The sequence below is a fragment of the Achroia grisella genome, unplaced genomic scaffold (assembly GCF_030625045.1).
Source record: "Achroia grisella isolate CSIRO2021 unplaced genomic scaffold, CSIRO_AGI_Agris_v1 utg676, whole genome shotgun sequence".
NCBI lineage: Eukaryota > Metazoa > Arthropoda > Insecta > Lepidoptera > Pyralidae > Achroia > Achroia grisella.
The window spans coordinates 1,758,322-1,783,675 of NW_026712992.1; the positions used below are offsets into that span (position 1 = coordinate 1,758,322).

The 25,354-nt window shown below is 30.4% G+C and overlaps 1 protein-coding gene across 1 annotated transcript in view; it reads right to left on the reverse strand.

Moving 5' to 3' along the window:
• LOC131850023 (adipokinetic hormone/corazonin-related peptide receptor variant I-like) overlaps positions 1–25,354 on the reverse strand; it is a 78,068-nt gene that overhangs the window by 15,120 nt on the left and 37,594 nt on the right. The window contains exons 3-5 of the mRNA XM_059200169.1: positions 22,260–22,365; positions 9,935–10,139; positions 608–761 (exon numbers count right to left, since the gene is read on the reverse strand). Coding sequence (XP_059056152.1) covers positions 608–761; positions 9,935–10,139; positions 22,260–22,365 — 465 coding nt within the window. The remainder of the gene's footprint in view (positions 1–607; positions 762–9,934; positions 10,140–22,259; positions 22,366–25,354) is intronic.

The window sequence follows — 25,354 nt, forward strand, 5'->3', positions numbered from 1 at the left end:
TTCATAAAGGTTTTTTGATACATTCTTATATGATGTTGAAATGGTTGAAAATATAGCCTTTATAAAATCTGATTATATCAAGCGTACAATTCTTTAACTTGTACGCTCGTTAATTTATAAAAATTAAATTATTGATGTTTATATAATAATCGTATCTTATTATTCTATATATATATATACTGTAGTTTTTTATAATTTTAGTTTTCCATAAACTCTTTAATTGAATAAAGACACTTTGAAACTTAAGATACGACAGATACTACGATATAAATTTGCAGGGTGTTCCTTAACAATATTCTGGATATTATTAGGATATTATTTATATATTTTGAGATATACGTTTAAAATTAATAAATAATAAACAATGACATTACATACAACAACAATATACATAGAAAATACATAAAGAATCAGATAGTAAATCATAATATATACAATACAAACAATCATACTCACAAATACAAATATTTGGATCGTGCGAGGAATTGAACCCGCGTCCATCGTAAGTAAAGTGGTGTGCCAACCGCTGAACCACCAAGGCGGTCAAAAAATATAAATTCTTTCGACGTATTTGATTAATTTATATAGTTTTATTTAATCAACTTACCATATCGTCATAGTGGCATATGGTAGCCAGCAACAGGCGAAGACAGTCACGATGGTAACGGTCATCCGCAAAGTCCTCCGCCTCGCACGCGCCAGTGGTCTCTGGTCCGACCGTCGGAGAAGCACACGGCTATGGTCCGTCTGCTGGTACTTTTCTAAAAATTACCCATAGCCTGAATATCTGAATTTTATGAAAAATACAATGGATTGTAACTATAAATATTTTACCAATTTTAAACGTTTGCGTTTAGTACATATCTTATCTTAATGCTTACTAATATTATAAATGAGAAAGTAGAGATATTTGTTATCATGAAATTCACATGCATTATGAAATTTTGTACACATATTCTTGGAGGTATTAGAATGAACATACGATACTTTTTGTTTATGAGTATGGATGTTTGTTACTCTTTCACGTAAAAATGCGGGTGAAACCGCAGGCTCAGCTAAATATTAATATAGTTGAAAGGGATTTAACGCGATTAATTCTATGGCACATAAAGATGATTGACCACAGCTAGTGCAACCTAGTCGAAACGTCCAGAGAGGTAAATACGATTATTTGCCATAAAATTATTCGTGTTAAAAACCCGTTTGACTATATTCATAATTTGAACATTATAATTATAATTTTTTGAGTCTATTTTCATATACCCCCATGGGCAAAAGTCTTTATCATTATCAGATCTCAATATAATTATCTCGTTTGCTGAATGTGGATTGGCGATTATAAACTCTTTTTGACGTTATTATTCTTTTAGTCCTTAATATTACTTCCGATCAACATGGGGTCGATTTCTCGCACAGTACATTTGTATCAAGAGTTTGACCTATTGTTTGTATTGATCTCAGTGTTTTCTATGTATTTATTTACAAAAAAAATGTATTATGTATTTGTATTACCCATGACACAAAATCTGGTTATTTTGAGATTTCACAGCGCTGTGTTAATTGTCCAGAGTTATTATTATTATTATAATATAGACAAACAAACACCATTACCGATATTTATGTATTCTTAATATGGTTGATTATGGTAGATTAACAAATTAGCGGACCACCTGAAGAAATAACTAAGTAAATAGGTAACTATCGCCTGCAAATATAAACCGATTTACTGACTATATACCCGCCTGAGAACTACGGTATTACGTACAGACACATACACACACTGGCATACAGAATGGCTACACAGGTAGCCATTCTGTATGCCAGTCATTCTATATCTCATATTCCATTCAAACTGACAAATATAAAATTAAAAAAAGATCTTTACGTTTTTTAAATACTAAATCAGTTTGAAGAAGAATTTATTGACAAGAAACAAAACAAAAGGTATCCATGCAGAAGACTTTGTACAAAGTCACCCTCTGCTAATACTTAATACATTTTACAACAGATATTTTGACGGCAGTACCAAGTACCAAGCCAAGCATTAGCTAATTTATATTGTTACAACGAAACTTAATGCCCAAATGTAATCAAGTATGTTACGGGCTGTAGCGACGGATTGTAAACTTCATTTTCAAAAACAGAATATTCAATTCGTCTTAAAAACGTGCTGGCAGCCTATTATTATTATCAATACATATAAATAAAATTGGAGTGTCTGTTTGTAATATTACAATAACAATACACTAAATTAACATTTTTTACAATTGTCTGTTCGTTCCGGCTCTGAAACGGCTGGACCGATATTGACGGGACTTTTTTTTGGCAGGTAGCTGATGTAATAAGGTGTAACTTAGGCTGCTTTTATGTTATCAATTTTTTTATATATTAGAAATATAAAGTTAAATTCCACGCGAACGAGGTCGCATGTAATAATTAAACAGGCGATTCAATGCAATCAGGCTTTTATTCTTTTTTCATTTCAAATAAAGATTTTGTGTATGAATATGCATATATTCTTTGGTTTTGGTTGTTACATAGGGTTACTTTTGGTTTTCTTCTCAAAAAAGTACAGCCAACTTTTCCACATACCCAATTCTTCCTTAATATAGGCAGGTTTAACACCGGCTTGCTTACTAGATAGAGCAAAGAACGATAATACTGGCCACGAATAAAAATATGTGAACACTTACATTTAGAAGAAAATATTTAATTGAAATAAGAACTGGAAGCAATGGGACGCTCCGATATTTTTACTACTTTTAAACACAATAATTAATGAAATAATTGATCTAATACATATAATTGTTTTTAAATAAAATATACACATTATACACTACAATACGTGGCCTTTAAATCATACATAACTACACATGAGATATGGTGAGTAAGTTTGGGGTTACTTAGTTTAATTTGGAATTATTAGACAGAATATATAAGAAAACGTTCTTCCTAGGCGTAATCGTATTTTTAATTCCTTTTTCATAAATTATTTTCATATCTATAAATATAACCCTCTATCAATGTTATGACTTTTTTTAGGGATATTCTTTACTACCGTTAGTCCAATTACCGTTAGATTTTTCATCGAAAGATCGCAGTACTCCATACTTAAAGTATCCGTATTGACTGATGCAACAGAATTTGTACAAAATTAAAAATTATTCGAAAATTCAGACCCGTAAAGTTACTACATTTTTTAAGAGAGCAACACGTAAGTTATTTGCCCGTTCTTGTGATTAAATAGCATTCCGAATGAGTAGTAGATTAAAAAAATACCTTTTAAAAGTGCTTCAAGTTAGTTTATTTGAATAAAGAATTTTCTATTTTATTCTAATAAAATGGTTCTGTATTTAGAATAAAAACATGTTGTTGTATACATATGTATTTAATTACTCGATATCCTTCTAGATCTAGGTATGATGAACATTTCAACATCAATATATAATATTATATTTCAGCCTAATAAGTTCTATGAACTGTCCTATTTAATATTGTAAATATTTGAAAGGTGAACGTTCTCTAAATTTTATTACGAAGTATTTTCCAGAATACTGTACACTGACACATAGTACTATCGAGTAAGACTTAAATGTTTGAGACAATTCACTAATATCAATTACTTATTAATGTCACAAACATTTAGGCTTACTCTAAATAAATCACAGATGACAAGACGATGCATAATTGTAAATGTAAATTAGATTCTATTCTCCGCAATTAACCTCTCTTCTGGGCCGTTGTGCGTGTAGAGCAGAAACTAGTAAAGTAGCTAGCCAAGTTCCTTCCAGAAGTGCAGAAGCCTCCTGGTGTCTTGATATGCTTCATGGAGCGACATCACCGTTCTGAAAATTCGTGTACCAACTTGTGTGGCCATTGTTGCTACGCGCTCCAGGATTTCGTGAGCGGCCGTTTCTTCGGCATCAAGACAGCCTCGATAAAGAGGACAGTCCTCTATGTGTGTTTGTTTAAGGATTAGTGGCCCGTTATTGTTGCTATAATTATTTGAAGGTTTTGCCAGTAGTAGGTTCAGTAGGAATACCATATATAATTCGTACTCATGATATACTTTAACATTTTCCATTCTTCTACATATAGTGTTTGTCATCTATCCCCTTCTAAATGGCTGGACCAATTTTGATGAAATTTATACACATATTTCAAGGTTTCTGGATAATAATGCTGACGTATGGCGATTTCGCTAGTGGTATAATAAAATTAGTTCTAAATTTAAAAACTAATTTAGTTTTAATTCTCGAGTTCATCTGCTAGTTTTTTTTATAACGGAATATTAAACAAACAAATATACGATTACGATTGTACCCATGTGACATGGGTACTGCTGCTGAGAACTATGAACTGTCAATGTTGTGGTGAACACAACTCTTGACATTTCTCTGAGTATACTTAAATCCAATACAGCATGGGTTTGAACTTACGACGTCTTGGACGTAAATCAGGGCGTTAAACCACTAGGTCACGATGCTCCAGAATATTATTATACTCATTACCTACGTGACCTACATACGACATGCAGACATGTACACAAGTAATAAAAACTTGATTGATGAAGCATTTTGTAAATATTGGAAAATTAATACATACAATAATAAAATTGGTTTTCCAATGCCAATAAATCAGGTTAATTTCTGTTTCTGATTTTCGGTATTGAAAATAATTAATTGATGTTTGTGCACGCTAATTATGTAGGTAAACGTATTCACAATACATCATTCGTTATATATGTTAATTCGCAATTAAATCAATAACTTACCAGATGTCTTAATAATACATTAAAACATTAGACAAAGCGTCAAATTTAACTGGGAATTTGTATAAATTGAAACCCAAATTTTACGGTCTGCAACGCTCCAAGTTACTACCAATTATTTGTCAACATTCTCTTGTTTTTACCGTAATTAGCTTAGCCTAGCCTTAGCCTACTACTTTCGTACTTAATACAAAGTTGGGTTTGATAAGTCTTAGGTCTCGTGAAACTTACTTAAGACTTTACCCGCCATACTAAATTAAATCAAAATATATTTATGAGTAAGAAGACTTGTATAAGTCTTTCACTGAGGTACACTTTATACAAAGTCATCTGCGATGGTACCTCTATGTCACTTATATCGGGCTCTAAGCATGTTGCTTTAGAATAAGTGTTTCAGTAGAACTAAATGAACTGTAATAGACAATTCAAGTTACGACTGCTGATTTAATTTTAGATAAATAGATAAAATATGATTTATCAGCATAATATAATGACAGAAGATAGGTACAATTTGTATGTATATTTATATGTATATATAAAGTAAACGTATGTGTATAAATACAACAAGTCGTCATTATTGCTGAAACAATTTTTTTCAAGTCAACCTTAAGGTAACGGATACAATTGTATTAATTTTAATGAAATTATTTTATTAGGATTTGCTGCTAAATATCTCTTTATACTTAAACATTAATAAGTATAGAGTTACTTTCAAAATAATTAGTAATTAAGTATTATAAATTAGACCTATATGATAATTCATCATTTGTTTTTAAAGTTATAATAAAAAAATGCCTATGTGGATTATATAGATATTATATAGACTATATTCCCGTAGATATTATACCTCTGAACAAAATTAACAATAAAAATCTTAACACTGAAATAACTACAAATAAAAATAGCACACTAAATGAAATATCAAGTTGTATAAATAAATAATGTTTGTATAAGTAAATTATATATATAAGTAAATTATATGACGATAACGTTTCATATGTTGTATTGGTATATAGCAAAGACTTTTTGGAAATGAGGAAAGTAATTTTATTGTCGTACTCCCTTCTCTTCCCTTATCTTTAAATGGAAATAAACGGCTTATAGATATAATCAAACAATGAATTATACAAGAACTTATATTTTATATTTATGAGTATCTTTCTTAGCTTTATTAGCTTATAGAATCTCATTTATTACCTATTCTTTATGTAATTCAATCTAAGTAATTTTTTTATTGTTTAATCTTATAACAAATTTAAACTCCCCATATTATATACTATGTGAAAAATATATTTAGAGACTTTGCAAAAAAAATCGTCAGTATACCTAGTCCAGATACTTCGGCTGACTAACAGTATAGTCTCAAAGATGTGTATCGGTTGTAGGATGAAAAAAGCAGTACAAAACATTATTTAGAGGCATGAAATCTTAGTCACATCACATAAAACTCAAGGTCAATATAAAAAATATATTACAATACAAATCATTGCCTGGGATTGTATTGTAATATATTGCATTAACTCATTACATGGGATCAGCGCAGTATATTGTTCTTCTACCTTTTACCGGTCCCTATCAGCTATTACATATACTACTAGCTGTCCCTGCAAACGTTGTTTTGCCATATAAATAAATATTGCTATTATATGTAAAATAGGAGTTGGTGCTAGAAAAGTAAAAATTTAAGGCTGTATGAAATTTTTAATGCCAAAAATATAATTAAATAATTTGTCGAAAAATAAAAAAAAAATTTGGGGTGAGCCACTCTTAATACTTAGGGGTATGATTAGTTAGAAGGTAAAATTAGTTGTAACCCTATTTTCAAACTAACTGAATGTACTTTTAAAATTTATCAAAATTGTTCAAGCCCTTACGGAGGAGGATAAACACGAAACCTGTTGACACGAGAATTTATATAGGTATTAAAAAGATAAAAAACTCTTTATGAATTTTTAAATCTAGTTACAGGTACAGAACCTAAACTATTGACTAGTATTTTGTATCCAAATAATCTTCTTTTTAATAAACGTAGTAGACTTTCCCTCAAAGTTTTGCATAACTATATATATAAGTAAAATTGAAGTGTATAAACAGACACAATTTAAAATTAAAGATTTAGACTAAATGTATATGATTAAAAAACTATTTGAAAGTTTGTACGGTACGTACATCATATATAAAATTTTAAAAAATGTTCATCGGTCTGTGTTTAGTTATTGTTAATCTCTTAAACGGCTGGATCGATTTATGCGGGACTTTCACTCACATTATAACTAATGTTATAAATAGTGACCTAGGCTTTTTTACTTTGGTTTTAGAAATTTTAGAAACTTTTCTAAAAATAGTTATTTTCTACCCGGACTAAATCGCAGGTACTTAACAGCTAGTAAAAAATATGTTTCTATTGCGGAGTTTATATTGAGTTGTCGTTTCCGTAATTGGAGCCTTAGGTATCAACTTAATTGGATTCCAATTACGAAATCCTAAATAAATGACATCAATTTCTATGTTTAGAACGACATCATCAACTGTTCTATAAATAATTATTTTTATATCATTGGTTTAGAGGCATCTCTATCAAGTAATATATGTATCTCTACCAAGTGCTATTACATATACTTTATGTAAAGTATTATGTTTAGATAGCTGTAATAAGAATCAATTAACAAAAATGGCAAGACATATACTCCAACAATTTTCTGTCAACTGAAACAAAATAACTATAATAAAATTATGACAAATTGTTAGTTTTACATAAATTTACTTGATTTCTTTAGGTAACAATAGGGTTTACTACTTTGTCCGAACCGTAATACTTAATAGATATGTACTATTATTAGAAGTGTTTTTTATATAGTCTTCAGGAGCTTCTAGGCTTTGACAGCCACGGCAATATTATTTACTAATGTGACTGTTAACGTTACACTACCCTACTTTGTAAAATGTTACTTTTGTGTTCCAATAAAGAAATCTTATTATAATTATTATATTTTAATAGCCAGGCATTAAAAAGTTTGTTTGATACGCCGTTACGCCTAAACTACTTAATCTATTATGATGAGTTGTGATATAGATATAAGAATAGAGAAAGTACAGATAAATATAAGGGACCCTGAAGACCTGAAGGTTGTAAGGGACTTTTTATGGTAAAAACTTATAGGAAATAGAGAGATGGCAAAGGTAATTTTTGTTTGAAACTTTTCGTTGTGACTTCCGATTTCCTTAATTTACTTATTTGTGAAAAAATTATTTAAAAAAGCGCTACACAAGCAAAAGAAAATAGGCATATATAGAATACTGTAGAAAATAGACAGGGAAAATTTTAGGACTCTTGATATGAATGAATTTATGAAAATTAATATTGGAGTAAAAATAGAAGGAAGACCAAGCCACAGCTACATCAAGCAAATTAAAAACAAAATGAGGGTCATGTCGTATCAACATTTAAAGAGCATGACGGAAGACCATGGGAAGTGGCAAGAGCTCTACCGGCAAAAGCGTAGCTCTTAAATTATGAATGAATGAATAATTTGTTTATCAATTATTTAAATGTTGTTTATTAAACAATTATTTATTATCCTTACAACCCACACAGCAGAGGATGACTAGTAAAGTATAAGCTGTGTGTACCTTAATGTTTTAATGAAGCAATATTATAGAATTCGAGACCAAAATTGTTTTGATAAATGCTATACTGAAATTATAAATTATTTTACGTAGCTTGTCAGAAAATACTAAACAATCGTGGTCCAACTTTGGCACATTTATTAAACGTGTGACATATTAAAAATTAATATGTCACACGTTTAATAAATGTGCCATATTACATAATTAAAAATATTTTTTATTGATTATATATACGTAAAAACCTCTTAAATAATGACTGATAATAATTTAAAATATATATAACCATTTTTTTCATATTTTCGGCCCATTTTGTGTATAATACTAATTCTAATGGATGTTTATAATTTGAACATTTGTCTTGATTGTCGAATTACAAATATAAGTTGCAACTTAGACTATATTATTATTTGTTATTTATTATTATATTATTAACTATATTACTATACTTATGTATTAATGTATAAAATTATATATCTGCATTATAAATAGAAATAATCTTTATTGAAATAAACTCATTATAAGCACTTTTGAATAGTCATATTTTTTATTCTCACTCACTCATTCAGAAAGCAGACTCATCACAAGAAGAACTAGCAAGAAAACTGTATCTTAAACTTATAAATAAATGTTCTATTTGAAATATATAAATAAATAGTAATAACTAGATAATATTTACTTAATTTTTGTGTCTAAATCTTTTACACAAAAAATCTCAGGATGCGTATAAAATTGGAGCCGTTGTTAATAGATAATTAAATAATTTTATATCGAGTTAATAATTAAACTATCTGTGGAAATGTTGACTAAACATGAGTTGTCGCTTTGACAATAACGTTTATGTCTAGGACTAAGTCATACTTTTGGTCTGGAATTTCATTTTAATTAAACGTGCAATTATTTTGTATAGACATCTAAAGCAATTGGAGCTACAAACTTATAAAATAGTTTCTATAACGAAGAATTTTGTTTACAGCAACAATATAGAATATAATCCACTTGAAAATTATTTGAATACACAACTTACTAGACGAGTGATTGAAATTTCAAACATCCTATCAAATAGCTTGGTACCTATCTGCATGGTAACTATGCAAACGATGAAAATACTTAGACGTTTTATATTTATATATGTATGATACACAGAAAATATCTGGATAAATCTATGTTTTACCTATTATTTTTCCCAATAAATCATTAATTAATTTAACATTTTATTAAATAATAATTGAAAGAATTAATGATTAATTGGACTTAATTAAAAAAAAATAAAACATTCAATAATAATGAAAATAAATAGAAAAACATAGTAATATTGACAATCTACGCAGCGCATCTAGACCGGAACTTGTGTTATAGGTAGGTACTAGAGAACTGGTATAAGTACTAAAAACTTTTTTTACAAATGCATACAAACATTTGTACATATGAATAAAAAAGTTTGTACCGTGGAAGGAATCGAATCCGCGACATTAAGACCGACCGAGATGTAAACCGCTAGATAGCCGAGGCTGTCAACGAAAAAAAGAAAGTTATTACCTGAAGTCTCCTTTGAGTTTTTAGAGATTTCGTAGAATATGCATGCGTAGCAGACTGTGATGATCATCAGAGGTAAGAAGTACATAGCACACAAACAAAACACGTTGTATGCAAATTCCTGCTGCTGATTATTGAAGGCTTCGAAGGAGACACACTGCTGAAAATCCGGCACTTTTGGATGCTGCATTACTCGGAAGACAAGACTCTGAAACAAACATTGAATATAATACAAAATAAATGTATGTAACTGTAAAACTGGAAGGCCTCATAATGGAAAGACATATAGTAGTTTAATACTCAATAAATATTTGTACTACATATAAGCAGATTTTGTAAGGACCGTGTCTACAATAACATTGAAAAAAGATTCAAATATCGTATTACACCCTTTCTCTGTAAAATATACTTATTATAAAATAGAAGAGTTTGTAAAGAATAATAATATTTTTGTGAAAAAAACTTAAAAATCATAGCGCGAGCGATAATATTATCTGATTGCACTAAGAATGAGTGCCGCTACGCTACGGTTTCTATGCTGATTATGTAATTATGTATTTAAAATAATATTTCTTTAAAAGAGCAACACACAAGTTTCAACACAACCGTTCTTCTTGTATGATGAGTCTACGTTCCGAATAAGTGGTAGAATAAAAAAAAATAACTATTCAAAAATTGGTTTATGTGAATAAAGATTATTTCTATTTCTACATACACTATACTCACACTTTACCCAAATTGGTTCACGAATAAATCAGTTATTATAACTATGAAAGCGGCATAAGAACATGAATTAGTTATATTACGTCTGTGGCACCTCTCATAGAACATTTCACACTCTTCAAACCAGAACAATGTGACTTATCGGCAGATACAAATAAGACAGAGTTACCCACGCAGACGATTTTGTACAAGCTCTACCTTCAGAGAATACGAAGTCCTATAATAAGTTATCTTTATTCCAATATTTTTCGAATTCAAATCATCTTACGTAACCTATAATCGACATATGACCTGAAATTTACGTACCTATGGCTTGAACACTTTTTTGAAATCAGATAAGTTGTCAAGTTTTCATTCATTAACTCCCACATTTTACACCCTCAGAACTTACTAACATTACCTTTAACAACTTAATAATAATGCTGATATAAATGAAAGGAATAAATTTTGAAACAAGATGATAAGAATTACAAACTTTACCCACAGTATCCTTATCCGCATAAATTACAAGTGAAACTTAGTGCTACAGTTTCCTTTTATATAAGGAATCCATACTTATATTAAAATGGTAAAACTGTGTCTGTCGCTGTGAATTTGTTACGACTATATTTTACTGTACTGGCTATATTTTAGTTGAAAAATAACCTGGAAGTGAATGAAATACGGGATTAAAATACAGTTGTAGTTACCAGTAACAGTTAATGAATAAAATTCACATTATATAAAAAAACATCTATTCAAAAGAGCAACACATAAGTTTCTTGCTCATTCTTCTTGTGATGAATCTGCATTCCGAATGAGTTGTCAAAATATGACTATTCAAAAGTGCTTGTAATGAGTTTATTTGAATAAAGATTAATTTCTATTTCTATTTCACAATTCGACTTACACACAATACGGTGTATGTATATTTATATTACATACAGTATCTTCTAGAAGAAGAGGACTGGTTATTTTACATAAATTTTGTTATAATTATTTATAAATTAATCCCAGACGTAGTTTTCATCATTCGTTGTAATTTCTACAGTACAAAAGGCAGTGCCTACAAAGAAATTCTATGTAATTTAAAACTCTTAATTGTGCTTGTGTTAAATGTAACGGAAATATTTAACTTTGCTTCTTAATCAAATTAATTTTAATTCAACGACCCTCATAGCTAATTAATGAGCTATTTACACGTGTCAGCCTGTAGGGAACTCAAATAATTCTTGAGTATAAAAGGGGAAAAACGCAGTGAACATAGTTGCTTATGTTTTAAAATTTTAACTCCTCTGTTACATAGAAATACTTAAAAAATACGTATATAGTTACATAGGTACTTGGAGAAAGAAGATAAACTAATGGGGGTCTGTAACTCCTTTGCTAGCATTGTACAATATTATGACAGTTTGACCTCCACTTGTTCAACCCGGAAAAGCTGATACTTGGTAAATTCACGATGGACTATCTTTATCATCATTCATTGGTGCCCCGTGCTCAGCGTATACCGATAGAAGGGTGGATCATTTCATAATAATCGATAAAAAAAACTGTTGCCATCGTGAAGGACGCAACAGTAAGGAATCCAACTGTGCCTACTGCGGACTGTCGAATTTGATTTATTATTAGAGTTTTGATCACCAGAGAGTTAGTCAGAAATAAATAACTCACGAAGTTCCTGGTGGCGGACAGATTTAAACTTATAACCTTTCGGTAAGAGCCGGTATAATAAACAGTTAGTGCCACAACGCTCTTAATTTGCAATAGATATGGATAAAAATGTGTTTTGTTATTTTTAACTTAGTAATCAATGTACTATTTTTGCTGTTCCAAAGCCGCAGATTATTTGGTATAGAAAATAGCTCATTGTTTACCAGAGAAAGAAGTGACCGATTACCAGTGTGACATTTGATATCTGACCCGACTAAGGGTCACATTCAAATTACACGCTTAAGGAGTTGTAATTTTCCACGTTGCTGTGTGGTGGAAGCCAGTAGTGCATATTTGTAGACATATTCCCTGGGGATATTTTAAATAGAAAAGAAAAATTTCCTCGCCTACGAGGAAATTATGGAATAAGCATAAAAACATTTATACTGTATCAACAATAGTTGATCTACCAAAACTTCATAACGTTGAATTTGTAACATAATAAATTGTTATTTTACTTCTACTTAGTATTATTTACTTATTATATACCTAAATGACTTTTTTAAAACTACTTTAATTAATTAATATTCAAAAATGTAGGTAGGCATTTTTGCATGCCATCTTTTTCCCTACCATGACGTTGACCGTTGCAAATCCTAATATATAATAGAAAAGAGGTGGTGAAACTAAGTGTTTAACCAGTGACATACTCCTAATACATACTCTGGACCCTGATACGTACTGGAGAATATTGAGGCCCTCGGAGCATCGAAAGATACGACTAATATATATATATATATATAACCCTCATACGCTTCCAACTTAAATTCAATTTTAGAAGTAGGAAATATATTACATACATTCTGAGCCCATGTATATATATAGATTTTTATGAAGTATTCAAGAACCGGGAAATACTAAATACCGCGAGGATAAAAGCCACAAAATATTCGTTTAATCTCTCGATTCTCTTGTAGATACATAATCGTTAAGGAAAAATAGAAAATTAAATGGATGAAAAGCGAGAACAGGTTCTGCAAACTGTTATTATTACTTAGAAGTTACAAACCTTATGTTCTTTCATTTAGAGGTTTCATTATTGTTTTCTTTCATGAATATTTAATTGCCGCTCTTTATCACGGCCATACCTACTTATACATTAATCTTGCCGATGTTTGTTGCCACAGCAACAAAAATAGCCAATGAAATAATTTAATTTCAGTTTTTTAAGTATTTAAGTAGAAATATGCATATAGATTTTATAATAAACTGCCAGAATCTGCTCTAAATCTGACAGAGAGGCAATTCAAATCGTATGTTAAACAATTTTTGTGTAAGGAAATCTATTATAGGATAGATGACTTCATAGATAACAGTAACATATAGCAAAAACAAGTTTATTTGGGGACAAAGTTATACTTTTTGAAATAATTTTTGTTTCTTAAAATATATTTGCATCTTTGTATTAATTGTCGCATGCATTCTTATGTAAAGTCAAATTCTATACTATACAACACCATATAGTCATTTTTAGTGGTTACCACGTGGTCGAGTGGAGTAGTCATGCTCACTAAAATGTTCAGACATGTGGCGGCGTTATGGTCCGGGTCATTGGGCTCCCTAAAATATAGTCGAGTGCAGTGATAGCTGGCTCATACAGAGTATGACACTTGTGAACAAGTGCTGTTTGTAGGGACTGGCCTGCTCTAATCACTACGACTTTTTTAATCCTATTGTGTACTTAATATCTGAAGCTAATAATTTTTTGCTAGTTGGTGGTTTGTATTGGCACGTTTCGAATTGGAAATGTAAAATTACAATGATTATTTAAAAGAGCAACACGCAAGTTTCTTGTTCGTTCTTCTTGTGATGACAGCTTTCCGACTATTCAAAAGTGCATAAATTAAGTTTATGTGAATAAATGATTTTCTATACTAATAGAATAAATAAAAATGATCTATATTTAAATACATTTAATATAATTGGACGCCCTCGGTGGTCTAGCGGTTTAGCACACCGCTTTACTTCCGATGGTTGTGGGTTCGATTTCTCGCACGACGCAAACATTTTTATTCATGATATGATTGTTTGTATCAGTCTCCAGACTGATACAAACAATCATATCATGTTTTCTATGTATATTATGTATGTATTAAAAAATGTCCGAGTATTTATACGTATCAGTTTATTTGATTAATTTTCATGTTACTTTCCTAAGCTATTTTCACTAATGCGCCAACTATATTTTTTTTGTAAATACACTTTCCAAGATTGTCTGGAAGAGATCGCATCAGTGTTAAGACCGCCTTTTGTACTTAATTTAATTTTATTCATGTCCTTCTATGTTGTTGCCACTGATTTTAGTATTATATGTAACCTGCTTTAACCTAATCTCTGAAACTCTCAAACGACTTTTATGAAATGCTATAATTGTGTATTTTTTGCTTTAACTTGAAATACAGGATACTCAATATTTTTTACTATGATGGATGAGCGACCCCAATATCTTTCATTACAAATTTAAAGCCAATGAGCTTATAATTAAAAATAAAGGAGAATTTATGCAAATTTGTTTCCCAGGTCAGCATCAGGGTATTCAGTTCACTTTAGTGAATAATAGAAATTATGTACGTCCAATAAAAATATATAACGACATGCAGTTAGTAAATTTTTAAAAAAATTATAGAATATCATTTAAATACTACATACCTAAGTAGATATATAACTTTTTAATGAACTATTTATAGGTAGGTCGCTAACCGAGATATATTTTTACGTAGAATAATTAATTATTATTAAGCACCGATCTCTCACGAATATTAAAACTTTCATAAATTGGATAAGTACTTAGATTATACACAAGTATCTCTTTGATTTAATTTTGTGATATTCCCAAAAATATTTTAATCTCAAGTTACGGAAATAAAAAAAAATAATGAAATAAACGCTTTAGCAAATCACCAAAGTTTGGTATTTCCACGTTTCGATTTCATAAGTTTTCAGCTTTTTGTATAAATAAACGTTACTAATATAGAGTAATAGAATTTATTTGTTTCATCATCACCTTTTTGATTGCCTACTCTATATTAAAAAAAGTTTTAACTATATGGTAAAATAACAAAGAATTTTTTTTTTTAATATTTTGTTAATCACTAGACTCATATAACTATTGACTGGAGAGATCCTAGTTTACTATTTCTTTGTGGTTTATGTGTATAATTTAGTTTTGCATGATTTTGATTTTGATGATTTATTCTCTGTTTCTCTATATACAGAGAAAGAGAGATATTCTCTTATTGTCTCATTTCGATCCCCCATAATATAGAGTCTACATAACAATGTCTGTTTGTATCAATCTGGATGTTTCTTTATTTGTTTTCTACTCATTGTTTTAGAAAATATAAGTACCGAATTTAATTTTAAAATATATGAGTAATAAACATAGAAAAAAACATGGATACTAGACAACTGACAGACATACTTATGTGTATCAGTTGCCTATCCATAATACAAATGAGATTTACTTTCCTTGTTATTATATAACGCAGTTTGTATTTATTTCACAAGTAAAATTAAAAAAATAGGCCGTAGATATATATGAAAGTACAAATAATGTTTGCTTTTATTTTGCAAACGGTAAATACAGGGTATAAACATAATGAAAATGTTTCAACAAAATTCTATGAGAAAGATGATGGAGCGCCCTGGACCGTAAAGAATGCTGTTGGACACTTTTTTCCGAGAACATAATCTCGCGGGAGAAATAAATGAGAAATAACTTTTATAATAAGGACCTCCTTTTAGATTTCACAGCTAAATAACTAAAATGAAACCTTACGATGGTCACTTATATCCGTTTACACGATATAAGTTGACTGATAAGTGATAATCGAAATTTAAGATTCCAATTACAAAACTTTCTGTAATGGCATTGGAACCATATTTATACAGATTTTTTTATGTAACTGGAACGGCAAACAAGCTCACAATCCGCCTGATAGTATACTGCAACCGTAGCCTATATACATATGTATGTACATGAATAGCACGACAGATATCATCCGGTGAGTTAAGACATCATGTTTCTGTACCCTATAATTTCAATGCCATTTCTCACCCTAATTGCAATATAGTTTAAAATAAAAAGTCAAAAGCAACAATTATTTATTAATATAGGACACTTTCGAAAGGTATTAAGAAGAAGCAAATAATGATGACGGGATATTTTCGATCATTTATGCAAGTCATAGTTTTTTATCACTAATCCTACCGGTCCAATTCGGCTGGCTAGTTGAGAAGAAACACTAGTAGTTTCCGTTATTATTCGCTGACCCGACAAATATTAGTCCGACGGTCAGGGGTTCAATTCCTCGCATGGTACAAAAGTACAAATATTTGTATTTGTATTCGTTAGTACGATTGTTTGTGTCGATCTGGATATTTTCTATGTATGTTATGTACTTACGTACGTACGAAAAATCTATGTATTTATATCATTTATCTAGTACCCACAACACAAGCTCTGCTTAGCTTGGGACTAGATGACACTGTGTGAATTGTCCTGAGATATTATATGTAGGTTGATATTCTGAATCTAAGGTTCAACGCAGCATATAAATAGTACACAATACACGTACCTATTGACAGGGAACAATTATACAAAATCATGTTCTGATATGTAATCTGAAATCTAAATATCCAACTGCCTACATTTTTCTACAAAATATATAATTTTCCAAAAATATTTACAACTGTACAGACACAGCCGCGTTCCAGTTTTATTAACATTTATCTCTTTCCCAGATAAGCCCTCGCTAGCTCACAATATTTATCACCTCTATATATATATTTCAAGAAATTGTATAGAACCATCTTAATTAATTAGCTTTACATATATAAACATATATTATATAACTCGTGAGATAAGAAAATATTTTATTTTTATTTAAATTCCTACACCTATATATATATAACATTACAATACAAGAAATTGTATACAAGGAACCATCTTAATTAATTTAGCTTTAAAAAAGCCACATATATCTAGACAAATATATAATATAGTACCTAGTCTTTTGCGTCGTGAGATAAGAAAATATTTTATTTTTATTTAAATTCCTACACCTATGAAAAATCACATTATTATTAGGGGCACATGGAGGCGCGCGGTTATATTTTATTAGAAAATAATATTTCATGTATTTCTTATCGAAGTAAATTTTCATCATCAAAAGGTCATTTGCATGAATTCATTCATCATTCGCTTTATTTATGGGTTGTAGAGATAATGTAGTGAAATTACAGGATAAGAGGCATGATATCTTAGTTTCCGGAGAACTAAAATATATCAAAATAGTAGGGTATCATGTAACGTATTAATTTATTTTATCTTCAGGCTGTTTTGACCATATTTTAGTTGAATAGTTTAGTTAATGTTAGTAAGTATAGACACACATTACACGACAATTAAATTCAGATAAAATAAACAAAACCGCTGTGCAATTCCATCGGAAATTGCACAGTATACGCACAGGCCAGAAAGCTCGCAATTATGCTCAGGATGCTGTTGGTACTGGCACACATTTCCCGCACTAAAAACTACACGGTACTCCGCGAACATCCCTGATGCACTGCAGAATCCTGACCGTGAATTGATAGGGCATTAACACCCTGAATGCGTAATATAGTAGGTGTAGATAGTGCTGTTTTATTTAGGCGATGGTTAACTGTTACCAGGTGGATAGTCAGCTTATTTGCTAGTCAATTGCATATAAAAAACAAATATGGAACCCGTACAAAATCGGGGCAAATTGTAAGTACATAAAAACAATGTCCGCCATTTTCATCAGCCCTTAGATCGCACCCGAATTCCGAAGCTGTCAACTCCACGCCATTGTTTAAATGTTTTTCAGCCTGCATAGTTTTTATTTTGAGTTAATCGTAGCATTTTTTTCGAGTCGAAACATGACAGCGTAACCACATCACGTTTTGTCCCATAGACCTTTCGTAAATAGCTTTGGCAAACGAGCGTCCAGAAAGGAAATTATACATGTTGATAATAATATAGCAAGTAAATTTAAAATGGTATTTGTACTAGCTAAAGCAAACAAACTGTTTGAATACTCGAACTATTCAACTAAAAATGAAAGTAAAACAGTATATAATAAAATAGTCTGTAAATTTCCTGAAATTGTCCAAAAAATCTGAGAATTTTCTTAATTTTTACCTTTTTCTTATACCTTCTTCTTGTACCGATTTCATTAAATAAATTTTATTATTAAATGGTGAAGTAATTCTTAGGTCATTTCACGAACAAGGTAAATAGGGATCGTAATTTTATATATAAATAACAATAAGGAAGAAAAAATAGTACAATTTTAATATATATACGTTTATTTTAATCCATAAAACATAGGATACTAATACAATCATACTTAGAAATACAAATGTCTGTAGCGTTCGAGAATTAAACCAACGACCATCGGAAGTAAGACTAAGTAAACCGTTATACTATAGAGGTCGTCAAAAAACAAAAACTAGAAGAAAAGATTCAAAAGTCGAAATGAAACTACAATAAGTCAAAAGTCAAGCTACCGTTGTGATGGACATAAACCCGTGTGCTCTTACTAGTGCGGACGTTATTGTATTAGAATGGTATGATAATCCTAACAAGATTAGCATAGAATCAATAATATTAGCAAAAAGTTATTCAAACATGCTAACTTCATAGACAGACTTCTTTGTTAATATTTTTCTTTGCTCCGTCTCTCTCAGTGACTCTTTTCTTCACTTATAATCTAATGTGAATTATTACAGTTTAATTCTACGAAATGATTAATATTAATATAGATATCGGATGCCGCCATTTCTTTCAATAAACTTCCTTATGTTTTACTTAGAAAGAATGAGCTACCCATATCAACTATATTTATTGAAGTATAGAAAATTAAAATAAGCCACTTTTAGTCAATTTTAAACAGATATATGCGCGTCCGTATTATATTTTTGTAAAATTAAAGTAGTTTTTTACCATTCTTTGTTTATTTCTCTCAGTTGTTCCTTCTAATTTGAATATTCGTGTGATAAAGTATTCAATATCTCTTTTTTGACATATGTTAAAAATAGGATAACTCTACGAATTTAACATCGTTTAGTCTTATACTAACTAGCTGTTACCATCGATTTCGTCAGCGAAGACAGTTCGTCTTTTTATTAAATAAAATTAGTTATGTGAGTGAAAATCCCGTAAAACTTAATCATATGCCGTCTTAGAGATTAGCAATAAAAACAAACATACAGACAAAATTTTCAAAAAATTATTTTTATGCATTTAGTGAAAATTTGTTAATTTTATATTACAAAATTTAATTCAATTTTAAACTATACAATGGTATAGTATATAATATACACAAGTCTCTTTTATCTAAAAAAAATAGGTTTAATTCACAAACTATGTTTTTAATATAATAATTCAATGAAGCCCAAAATTATAATTTCGCCCTGTTCATAATAAGTATTTAAACATGTACGTCACGTAAGTACTAGGTAAATAAATTATTCTTCCCTCATACAATTCTATAGGAGCCGCTGGAATTCCTGCATATGTTTTCATACTTGTATATTGTATTAACAAACAATCCCTCTCGTGTGGTATTTTATGAATATGTTATATTTATTCGCACAATAACTATTGTAGTTCGAGAGCATTGTAGTATAATACACTATCCCGACCTTAGACCCTAAAACCACGACGGGAAATCAGTAATTTAAAGTCACGACTATGAAGATGACGACAAACTCATAAGTTTAAATCTCGCTAGTAGGAGGAAAGGGATGTTAGCAATGTACCATGTCAGATTAACCTCTACTAGGTTCCTCTAGAAACCATCGTGATAAATTCTTAGTGAATTTACCAAAAAACACTCTTGTCCGCAGAATACAAGTACAAATATTGAGCGGCAAAAATAACTAACTTTAATAACCATTGTTGATTTGAAAATCTGACTAACACGCGTAGTCCCAAAGCGTTGACTCCAACAATTATTTAAAAAATAATATTAATAATTTTCAGTATTGTTGTGTTTGAAATCGCTGGCTGCTGGCGTGTTATTTCGTTGAGTACCGAAAAGCGCCTATTGTCTTTGGTTTATTATTTTAATAACGAAGCAATTTCCGAGCAAATTGAAGTAAAATTATCAAATGAAATTATATTGTAAGTATTGATAAGGAATATAAACTGTCATTCATAAAGACACAATGGTCTATCAGACTGAAACTGAAGAATGCACTACAAATATAATCATATGAATATCTACGTAGTTAGATACAAAATTGTATGCTTCAGATATTAACTTTGTGCTGTTGTACACATTACGTGAAGGCGTCGAATTATCGGGAGCTCGTAAATAAAATTTGTCTATAATGTGTACAATTATAATCACACAGGGCATAGGAGAGATCTTTGGATGGATTTTTTAAGGTTATAGAAGAAAGTTGTTTTTCTGCTTGATTACTATCCTAATTTGGCAAGGACAGTAGTATCTACAATTTATACCACTGTTGATCTTATCTTAACATAGCTACTTATTATATAGATGAACAAAAATATTATTAGAAACTTACACAGAAAAATGTAAATATAAATGTTTTTACAATTAGAAACACTAGACAAGTTAACAATAGATTAAGACAGTATAATTATCATTTACAAATATGTGCTATTCTTTACGAAATTCAGGGTATCTCTATTCCTGAAGATTAAGGTGCCTTGTATTCAGTAATTTCACAATCTGAAACAGCCATGCAAGTACACGTTGGGGTGCAAAGAAGATAAATTGAAGTAATCCCACAATGTGGTCCCATTACTGGATGCAATCTCATCCTATTTTATGAACTCGTTCTAAAATGTCATCTCCCTAAGCGAGAATTTTCTAAAGGCTACATGCGGTTGCTTACTTTAAATTTGAGGTGGTGCTAACCAACGGCACATAGGTAAGGAAATTCAATCGGGAATCTAGATAAATATAAAGATTACAACATAGATTCTTTAAACACCTACTAAGGTACTTTTCAAGTATGAAAGATACAGAGAAATACTTACGGTAATAGAAGACAAATCTATTTATAAAAAACAGTTATTCCGTTCTCTTAAAATCTAATTTATGAGAACGATATTACTGTTTTATTACAGAGTGGGCAGCAAAGGAGCTTATAGTATACGGTGAATGATTACTGTCACCACTGAGTACTTTCAGCACTAAGGGAATTGCAGGTGGGTTCCACATCGTTTATAGAGGAGGACATTTTTATAATACGTAGGTGAATGATTGAAATACCATAGGTGTAACATGCGCATTCAGATCCTAAACGACATTGAAATGACAAACATGCCGATGCTTCACCTGAAGGCAAATAGTAACTATCACACACACGAACAGCACCATGAACCAAATGAAACCAATCATGCAGTGCCATTCCTAAGGACTAAAATATGATCCCTCTTATTTTTTAATTTCACAACCTAATCTGACCCTTTCGAAATACAGCTTACAAACAAGCTGAAATATGTGAGACAGAGATTGAAAGTTGAATACACGAAGATGATTTTCTGCAAAGTCTGCATAGAAGTGTATCACCTGTTTGTATAGTATACTAATGACATGATTTTACGCACATAAGTTGTAAAGTATTCCAAATAAATCAATCCACGAATACTACTAAATTAGTGGTTTCTCTTCATCCCATACGAGCTACAACAGAAGTAACTTGAAAATTTTTAAAAATCCTCAAAATCATTATGACTAAATTTTTATCTAATAAGTATATTTAATGAAAAACATGGACTTCTTAATATTTTGCATTAAAACAGTAAGACCATAACTCATTTAATATATGACGATTATTAGTTTAGTATACTAAGTGACACTACATTGATTCTTTAATGTATAATCATGCATTTTGCACATAAATTTACCTGTGGTAAGCTGCACAATAATGCTATCATCCAAGCAAATGACAACATCATTTTACTCCTCTTTCGGGCGATTGCTAGCCGAAGCGGATAAAGTATAGCGAAAAATCTGAAACAAGATACATTTATATCAATATATTTTATCTAACTAAATAATAATGCTTATAAAATAAATTAGAAATATAGCAAAAGATAATTTATTGTGTTAGATTATTTATCCAGACATCTCAATGAATTATAAATTAATACGAACTTTTGACATTCATTTTAACAATCAGGGTCGTAGAGTACATTTTTTTGATAAATAAACACCCCTGGCAGTGTGAAATGAAAAAAAAACATTTTTATACTTATGTATGAAGTACGATATGCCAATAACATGACAAACCTTCAAACATTTTAAATATATACATATATATATATATATATATATATATATATTATAAATGTTACGTAACGAGTACAGTACCTGTACCGAAGTACCAAGTCGGAGCTTTGTATTTCTTGTGGTTACTATAGATATCTAGTTACTCATATGCTAATAAGTTATATTGTATCCAAAAGTAATAAGTATTTTTACGATATTGTAATAAACAGTATCACTAGGTACTTTTGGTACCTAGTAGATTCAGGTACAAAATTTTTCGTTTCTTTTATAGGTGCATTAAACCCATAGCTAAGATTTGATCCAAGCTCTTTCGACCCTGATATAAGATTAGTACAAAAGAAAAGATTAGAGAAATCTAATGAATTAATTCTTTCTTCTTCAGTATGAGGTAGGCCACCGTTTAATATATGCATATCCAATTTGTTTTCACTTTATAGAATTCGCGTCCGTCTGCGACAAAGTTTTCCTGTGGTGGTCACTATATTCATTGAAAGATCTGAATGGAATGGCTTCACTCCAGTAAATACTTGAATTAATCAGTTTTATTGTAAACAATGCAAAACCTAGTGAATTCAAAACTAATTGCAACTCGAAACACTATGTTACACTCAAAACTAATTACTGACGTTTCGTATAATATACATGAATAGGCCAGCTAAGGTTACGAGTATTCGAATATAAAATCAATCACGAGCACGTAGATTTTTTATGTGATTTTTATTAGGTAATGTAATGGCAAAACCTCTAAAGGTCTACCTGATGGTAAATGGCAACTATCGCCTATACCATAGGTACAATACCATGAACATCACATTATCATGTATTGTCACAGGTATCCCTTATACTTTGCCATTCTATAATTTCAAGGAGTCAATATGGATTACTATAAAATATGTTTGAGAAAAATAATCACGCTTACGACTTCATACAAATCCTGCCTCGGTAACAATTTAACATATAATCTTTTACCGTCTACGACAACCGTTCACCAGTTTTCTAAATCTGATTTCAGTGACTATAATGCCATCTAGTTTGAGTGATATAACTACCACAATATATTTTTACTTTATTAATATAATTTATGTTTCTAAACTTGAAATAAATATTAAAGATTAAATAATTATGATATTAAATTAATGTTTTATAGAAGTTTGATATAATATGTTTATTTCGAGTATAAGTTCTGATTTGATCATGACAGTACTATTGGGACAGTCCAGTTCGGTGTAAACGCTCGAAGTGAAAAGTACACACAAGTGAAAGGAGAAATGAATAGTCTTCGTATATCGTTGCTATTATCGCTCCGTAACAAATCATAATACAAATTTCTTTAACAGAACTCTTGTGAAAGTGAAACTAGCTGAACTTGACCCAAGAAACCTACAAACTGCTCGGGTCACATGTCCAATTCAATGCGAAAAGTTCGAAGTACCAAAATCCTTGGTGTTAAGTCATCAGTTTCCAGACAATTATTACCAAGTTTGGAGTAGATACAAGCTTTATAAATTAATTACTGGATATTTACAAAAACTCAATACTGCTTACAAAAGTATAACTAATCTGCAAATAGAGTTCTTGTTTATGTACTACTATTGTAACTGCCAAATACCAGTTGCTGAGACACAATTAACCAGTTTCGCATCTTCGCATTCCTTTAGGAATTTACTAATAATAGTTATAAGTATAATCTTTAATTATCAGACACCAGAAGTTTCGGCAATATTTTGGTGAATCAGTATCCAATGTCAATCTACATTCATAAATATCGTCCTAAAATGTCTTAAATTAAGTAATGTTGAATATAGGTAGTATTTCTTAATCCCATTAAAAATTCTACTAACTTCTATTTAATTTATAAGAATTGATATAAGTATGTGCTATTGCACTAATTATGAATTAATTAATTTCTACAAACTGGGAATGAAACCAATCAATAATACGTACATACTCCTACTTAAATCATATCTAATCAATACTATACACACAGGTCATTCCCATATTTTAAAAGTCGAAACGTCTTTCATTTGTATCCGCCAAGTCTCGCCAAGAAAAGGTCAATCGTCAAAACAGTTGACATTTAAAAAAAGCACTCAAAGCCGCGTATATGATACGTATATTTTAATTTAAATTTTCTAAACTTTTAATTTGCCTTCAAGTTTTTCATGTGAAACGAATCATCCTTGGTACTAATACGCATTCAATGTAACGCTTTTATATTTTTCAAAGCCGCTAACAACGCAGCATCTAATAGTATACTCCTATCTCCACCACTGCAGAATATTTTAATTAGAAGTCACCAACTTTATTTTATACTACTGCGTTAAATTAATCAAGATATTACACTAGCTGAGCCCGCGACTTCCTACTTGTATGACTATGTAGTTTGTAAAATTGTATGTAAAACTAACACTAAACATTAGTGGAAGTCGCATTCAATACGGTTAAGACGTTTTGGGCTACCTGACCTGTCCTCATTTTCATCTTATGATCCCCCATTTGTTATACCTATCGTTATCCCGCCAGAGTACATCGTTAACATAGGCGAATGAATCATATCATTATCATACATAAAAAAAATACCCAACCTGACCGATACTAACCATCATACTTAATTTGGAAAGGTAAAAAACATGGAAATTAACATCCGGGCCTAAGTGTACTTATTTGGACTATACCCCTAGCATAAGACCCTAGCTAGACGACGGCCCAC